Raw genomic sequence first — 7,609 nt, 5'->3', positions numbered from 1 at the left:
CTGATGAACACAGAGAAAGATATTTGGAAGAATGCGTATAACCGGACAAATTTTGCCCCCATTGACTCCCATAGTAGGAAATATTACCTTATAATTTATTTGTCCTGTAGAATACAAAAGAAGATATTTTGAAGAATGTAGGACAGCAAACAGTTCTGAGGCACTTTTGACTCATTGTATTTTTCCTGCTATGGGAGTCAAAATCTGTCTGGTTATAAGCATTCCTCCAAATAGCTTTCTCTGTGATCATCAGAACAACAACATTTATACAATATTATAATATTTATTGGATATTATTTACTAGAATGATCTTGCTTGTTCTTTAAACACCTTGCACAGTGCTGTGTTTTACATTTTCTGTGTTTTTCTCCTGTAAAGATGCTTTGGAACATCCACATTGTGAAAAATGCTACAAAAATAAAATTGAATTGAATACAGATTTGGAACCACTCCTAGGCAATTAAATGATGACAGAATTTTCATTTTTGGGTGAATTATCCCTTTAAACATATCTATAAATGACAACATTCACAGATAAAAACGTTCAAAATCTGCAGTCTCTCAGTTCAGCCAAAACACATAGACAACATTCTTCACTTCAGCTTCATCGAATTTCAAAAAAAGGGAGGAGTCACTCAGTATGTCCTGCTTTAACTTCCTGTTTCAGTGGAAATGACGTCAACGCCACAAACAAAAGTGTGCGTTTAAAGGTATTGCAGTGGGTCTTTGGTGTCACGAGAAGTGCGTTTTATCTATTGGACACAATGCAAAATCATAACGTGATGGTAAATAATTTCAGTCTGTTTATGTGCCCTGATTGTGACATCTTGATCTTGCTGTGTGTTTATTTGCACACACAGACACACACACACACGAGATCTGAGAATGTGAGTGTGTGACCTCAGTTCAGTGTTTTACAGCACACCATCTGTGTGAAATATTAATGCAGCTTTACTGCAGATCCACTGAAATGAGAGAAGACGACCTGCAGACGTGTGTCCAGTAAATCTGTGAAGATCCGCAGAAATGAAAATCACAACACACACACACAGTAACACACACACAAAAATCATTCCATGTAATGGCTTCATACAGTTGATGATGAATGTCTGTTCTGTTATTGAATCACTTTATCTTTAGTTCATGTTGAGTTGATGTACTAGACTGTTACTATGGGAACATAAATGACTTGGACATTAAACACAGAAGGACATACAGATTTACACATACAAACAAAACACAAACACGATCTAAAAATGATTTTATCATCATTCATTGGATGAACCATACCGTTGCTATGGTAATTGTTTCAAGTGATTAATATTTTAAAGATAAGTTTATTCATTTTCTGTTTGTTTCTTTTAAACACACACACACACCAAGTATATGTACAGTCCGTGTAGTTCTCCGTGTTAATATGTTTTATCCTCAAGAATTCAGCAGCATCATTACACACTTCAGGTGCAGATGTGAGCGCGTGGCTCCTACACATACATGTCGACACATCTGACCCGACACGCAAACATAAAAACTAAAAATGACAAAACACTCAAACACAGTTAAAGGTATAAGAGCAGAGATGGTTAACAGTAGAAAAGGTTTTTCTGTGGTTGGCAACAGCGAGGGCGTTAGAATGATAAAGAGAGAGAGAGACTTACTAAGATGGGGAGAAAAGCCAATGGCAAGCCAACCCACGCAACACCTACATCCCCCGCCAGGCGCACACACACACACAATGAGAGAGATAGTCATACATAAGTGAGCACTTACATTCTCCAAACACTAAAGAGTACAGATATAAGAACACAGACGCTGCAGTGAATTCTTGGTCAGATCATTGCAAATGTGCAAGCATGCAAACATAACATGTGGTGGAATAAACCGCAATATTTAAAGACAAGCCGTGTGTGTGAGGGGTGTTTGGGTACCTGGTAATCCCTACAGTATGGGGACAAATGTCCCCACAAAGATGGCAACATCAAACATCCGTGTCCTTTTGGGGACATTTTTTGGTCCCCAATGAGGAAACAAACTTATAAATCATACAGAATAAACTTTTTTGAAAATCTAAAAGAGCAGAATGTTTTGTGTGATTGTTAGGTTCATGGCTAGGGAATATGATTTACATTTTGCACAGTATAAATACCATTGTGTGTATGGAATGTCCCCATAAAACAATGTGTGTGTGCCTCAAATTAAACTCAATTCAAGCAGTAAACATGTGAAGGCCACAAACTAACTGAGTTCTGCATGACAGCTGTTCACTTGAACGACAAACTCGACTGCATGCACAAAACATCTTTAATACACTCTTTAATAAATAATATCTTTGAAAAATAGGAGGAGCTGGTCCTCTGATCCACTGCTGGTTCAATACGATACTTTGTAGATGATGTTGAGAACCAAAATATATAACAAGATCACGGCCGCATTTACCAGAAAACATTGCTCGTGATTCAGGGCACATAAAAGCCGTTTGGACAGCAGGTATTCACACGTTATTTGTGGGCGTAACTGCACAGCGAGATGATGAAATGATGCCGTGGCAACAGAAGAGCTGTTTACCGCCAGCTTCATCACTCCTTCTGTACACGTGTGAACAAAATCTAAAAATCCGATCCAGCATCAGATGTTACAATAGAGATTCTGATCATACTGATCTGGCCTGATGCGACGACTGTCCTTCAGTCTGACCTGCTTTTCAATCTGCTCTCATTTCACTCCTTTAAATGAGGCCATTGGATCCAATTTTAGTCAAAGCTCAGTCTACCAGACTCTGAGGATTTCTCTCTTATAGTGTCACTGATGAACACAGTTTATGCTGTTGTCTGTGTGTTAGACAGCCGTGAATTCATCAGTCAAAGTGAGCTTTCTAAATAGTTCAATACTCTGTCAGAATTTTTCCAAATGATTTAAATAAAAGTTTGAATGCAATTTAAGACCTGCAGGAGTTGTGTGACATTGTATAGTGTTAAATTGTATTCTATATTTTATGTATGCTATGTTAAAGGGATAATTCACCCAAAAATAACTCACCTTTGAGTTGTTCAAAATCTGTATAAATGTCTTTATTCTGATGAAAACAGAGAAAGATATTTGGAAGAATGCGTATAACAAAACAGATCTTGCCCCCCACTGACTCCCATAGTAGGAAAAAATATGATGGTGGTCAAAAGTGCCCCAGAATTGTTTGCTATCCTACATTCTTCAAAATATCTTCTTTCGCGTTCAACAGAACAAAACATTTTTAAAGTAATTTTTCCTACTATGGGAGTCAATTGGGGGCGAGATCTGTCTGGTTATACATATTTTTCCAAATATCTTTCTCTGTGCTCATCAGAACAAAGACATTTAAACAGATTTGGATCAACTGGAAGTTGAGTAAATGATTTGATGATGACGACATTTGTGGGTGAAGTATTACTTTAATTAGGGTGACACAGGTATATACTGTAGATAGGTACAGTGCTCTGTATCTGTTTGTTTTATTGAATATTACTCCCTCTAGTGGTTAAACAGGAGAACTTTAGCCAACAACACGCTCCAGAATACTTTACAGTTTTTGCATATATGTATAGACTTACATATTATGATACAGTACAATATTTAGTCATAATATTTAGAATGATTTCCTAAACATAATCTATTTAACTTATTGACTGATGTTATCATTCCAGCAGAAGTTGTAAAACTACACTGTACAAAGAAAATTCTGGTTTGTGTTTCTCCATATCTGGCGGTTTAAAAAACAACTCATTAGTTAATTGTGCATTACATAGAAATATTGTTTATTTTAAAATCAATGCATTAACTAATGTTAACAAATACAACCACATTGTAAAGTGTGCTTTTGTATGGGTGTGTGTGTGTGCATGCACTGTAAAATATTTCTGTAAAAATTACAGTATTGCTGCAGTTCGCCAGGAACTTACAGTAGATTTACATTTATGTAATTTACTGGCAAACGTTTGTTCAAAGTCCTCATCCTTACAAAAATAAACGATAAAAAAACAGCCTCATACAAAGCATTCTGGGAACCAAAATTTGGAAAAAAACAGAAAAAGGTTTGTGTGGTTTCTGGTTCCCATAATGCTTTATCGTTTTTCCTGTAAGATAAAGACTGCTTCATTTTGAATATTCATTTATTTCTGAACAAACTGTTAATAAATTTGATAAATATAAATCTACAGTAAGTTACAGCTAACTAGCTGCATAACTACAGCAGAAACGTTTACAGTGTGTGTCGTATGGTATGTTATGTGGTCCAAAATTTAATATTTAATAGTTAAGCAAAAAAACGTCTCTTTGTCCATTTTTCTCGTGAGCTTAATGTTTTTCTGCAATGATTCCGTCAGGTTCCAGCTGAACTAAATCCCTTTGGTGTCTGTCCGTGCTTTCACCACATTCAGGAGTTCTGATAAAGAAAGAAAATGTTAACAGAGAGGTTTACAGCCAGTCACACGCAGAACTTTCCCCCTGACAATAGAGTTTGGTTGGGTTATTTCTTAGGAATCACACGTTGATGTTGCAGGCACCATGGTTAAATTTTATTTTTCCAACCGTAAAATGATGTTCACAGAATGTTGCGGGTTTAGGTTCTTTTAAGATCACTTAAAAAACATATACAGAACATTCCCTAATGGTTATTATTGCAACCATTAAATGACATTGCAGGAAGCCAAATACTAACTATCATGACTAGCCAAAAACAAACTTTAGAAAATAATGTTTTGGGAACAAATGACCAGCTGGGATGCAGTATATCCACATACCCCATTTCGTATTCTTAAGGTTTGTTCTTTTTCCGACAGCAGCAGAAAAAGATGATGATTCCCAAGACAATGACGGCAGCCACCACACCTAGTATCCCAAACGTGGAGGCCATATTCATGGATGCTGTTAGAGACATGAAGAGGAATTGATTTAGTTAACCGTGAGCTGATATTGGTGACAGGAGGGAGATCTCGTGTGGGATTTTCTTACGTAGCATGACGGCCAGGGTGATGTTACACTTTGCTGATCTGATTTCATTGGTGGACGTGCAGATGAAGTAACCAGACGTGTCTTTAGAAATGTTGTAGAGTGATAAAATCCCGTTCTCTAATGACAGATCAAGATGCGCAATGATTGGATTGGTCACAGTAAGGAATATCTTTAACGTTCAAACACACAACAGAACGTACGTTCAGTGGTCTTGGGTGGGTTTGGTCGAGGGATGTTGTTGACATCATGGCTCTGCCATTTGTAGGTTGGTTTTGGCGTGCCCTCTTCAGAGAGACACGTGAGATTGATGTTCTGACCGTATTCTGCCACTCCAGCGATCTTGCAGTCGGGCGTCGATGGAGCCACTGTCACACAGTTGAGAAATCACACAATCAGGTTCATTTCAACTGGACGTTAATGTCAATTATTTCAATGATCTTTTCCACAAGCACACAGAGTGTACTGTACAGTAATCTGCAGCCTGACGTGAGGTTTCAATAACTGGTTTAACATCTTAAAAAAATAACCGGATATAATTGTATAATTCATAAAAGAGAAACATCTTTACCCAAAACCATAAGACTCGCCGTGTCAGACTGACTGCCGTCCTCATTGTCCGTATTCTGGACTTTGCACTCGTACATCCTCGTGTCAGTGCTGGTGACACCTCTGAGCTGTAGGTTTGCTAGTCCTTGTTGGATATCATATTGCGGAGTCGCCTTGCCTTTATATCCCTTGGTTACAGTTGGTAGTTTTAGAGTTCCTTTAGTGTATAAATATGTGGTGATGGTCATCTGTGAAAGGAGAGAAATGTAAATGTTGTAGAAGAATGTTGAGTTGTAGAAAATGTGTAGAACATATTTTTGAGCTTTAGAAGTCTCAGATCTGGGCAGAAAGTTATTAAAAGGACATTCATACCAGGTCTTTAAATAACAACAATGTACTTTGAGGAAGTTGAACTTGTCCGATTTGTTACCTCAGGCTGATCCGGCTGGTCTGAATCTGCAGACCATGTCACAACGATGTTCTCTTCGCCCACTGGAGGTGTGAATTTGCAGGGTATTGTTACATCATCACCCCGGGCGACCTTATATACTTTCTGTGGGATGTCTACAGTCATGGCAGAGCTTACATATTCTCCTGTTAAACACACACAAATATAAATACAAAAGTCTCTATCTTTATCTATTTAATTTTTAATTTCGTTTCGGTTTATAAGGAATACTTAACCCCAAATTTTTTTTTTTCATCATTTACTGACCTTCGAGTTGTTCCAAATCTGTATAAATGTCTTTGTTCTGATGAACATAGAGAAGATATTTGGAAGAATGCTAATGACCGGATAGATTTTGACTCCCATAATAGGAAAAAATACAATGGGAGTCAAAAGTGCCCCAGAATGGTTTCCTGTCTTAGATTCTTCAAAATGTCTTCTTTTGTGTTCAACAGTATTTAAAAAAAAAGTGAAAGTAAAAGTATTTTTCCTACTGTGCTAGTCAATGGTGGGAAAGATATATGTTATATTATGTTACACGCATTCTTCCAAATATCTTTCTCTGTGTACATCAGAACAAAGAAATGTATACATATTTGGAACAACTCGAAGGTGAGTAAATGATGACAGAATTTAAATTTTTGGGTGAAGTATCCCTTTAAGTGTGCTTTATTGGCCAGACAAAAAGTTGTACATTGTATTGGCAAAGCATTTCTCATTTAATTTCAGACCAGTATCTTGGCAAATATGAGCAGACTTTGAGACATTGTTTAGATTTCTGTTTTTTTTAAACATCTGTCTGAAAGGTTTCCAACGATCTTACAAATATTTTTATCTGAATGTGTATGTTTGAAAAAATGGGATCAAAAGGCAACTCAAGATGAGACCTCGAGAAGCTGATGGAGAATGTTTCTATAAGTCCTACACAAAGATAGAAAACGATTAAACACAAGAGTTTTCATCTATTTCGATCAATGAAAGAAATTCCTACATTGTAGTCACAATTGTGCTGTTTATTAAATATTCGCTTTAGGTGTGGCTCTGTTCAATAAAGAAAAACACTCATATATTAATATATTAAAACTCACTCACCACAGAGAAGCAGCAAACACATCCCAAATATTCCCTTTATAGGCGGCATCCCTCTGATCTGCAGTCAGTGTTTGAATGAAACACAAATAAACGTATCACAACTCAACTGCTGGGTTTTTTCTGAAACTAAAAGTTACACAGACTAATTTTATCACACATCAGCGAAAACATGGCGGGTACAGCCCTGCGTGACAAAACACGGCCGGGGGTCAGCCTGTCAGTTTTAGATCACACTGCATCATTGGTCTGCATGGCTGTCGTGTCAAAAAGAGGATGCACAAGAAAACCCACAAACACTTTGCTGAAGACAAGCAGACTGAGGACATTTATTTGAAAACACTTGAACTGTGTTTTGTGGTCTGATGAGACCAAGATTAACTTGTGAGACTTTTCACTTCCTGTTTGCTGAGAGTGCATGGTTTGAGCCAGTGTTCGGTCGAATTGTCATACCATCCATCCATTTTCTACCGCTTATCCGTACTACCTTGGGTCACGGGGAGCCTGTGCCTATCTCAGGAGTCATCGGGCATCAAGGCAGGA

General features: G+C 37.4%; 1 protein-coding gene across 1 annotated transcript; it reads right to left on the bottom strand.

Annotated features, from left to right (window-relative positions):
• Positions 1–3,812: 3,812 nt before the first annotated feature.
• On the bottom strand, positions 3,813–7,190 carry LOC130409612 (cell surface A33 antigen-like). The gene is made up of 7 exons (XM_056733663.1): positions 7,070–7,190; positions 5,960–6,123; positions 5,552–5,777; positions 5,184–5,348; positions 4,984–5,100; positions 4,773–4,896; positions 3,813–4,414 (listed from the first exon to the last, which is right to left on the bottom strand). The coding sequence occupies exons 1-6, from the start codon at positions 7,116–7,118 to the stop codon at positions 4,787–4,789; spliced, it is 831 nt and encodes a 276-aa protein (XP_056589641.1). The 5' UTR covers positions 7,119–7,190; the 3' UTR covers positions 3,813–4,414; positions 4,773–4,786.
• Positions 7,191–7,609: the final 419 nt, after the last annotated feature.

The sequence above is a fragment of the Triplophysa dalaica genome, chromosome 2 (genome assembly GCF_015846415.1).
Source record: "Triplophysa dalaica isolate WHDGS20190420 chromosome 2, ASM1584641v1, whole genome shotgun sequence".
Lineage (NCBI taxonomy): Eukaryota > Metazoa > Chordata > Actinopteri > Cypriniformes > Nemacheilidae > Triplophysa > Triplophysa dalaica.
Note: the sequence above shows the minus strand (reverse complement) of the source record. Positions and strands in the feature narration are given on the sequence as shown.

Bases quoted from the DNA above. Each gene is read 5' to 3' on its own strand.
- LOC130409612 (XM_056733663.1), bottom strand. From the start codon at position 7,118: ATGCCGCCTATAAAGGGAATATTTGGGATGTGTTTGCTGCTTCTCTGT. The intron at 6,124-7,069 runs GTGAGTGAGTTT...TGTGTTTAACAG, and splicing joins GTGTTTGCTGCTTCTCTGTG to GAGAATATGTAAGCTCTGCC. The intron at 5,778-5,959 runs GTAACAAATCGG...CTCCTTTCACAG, and splicing joins ACCAGCCGGATCAGCCTGAG to ATGACCATCACCACATATTT.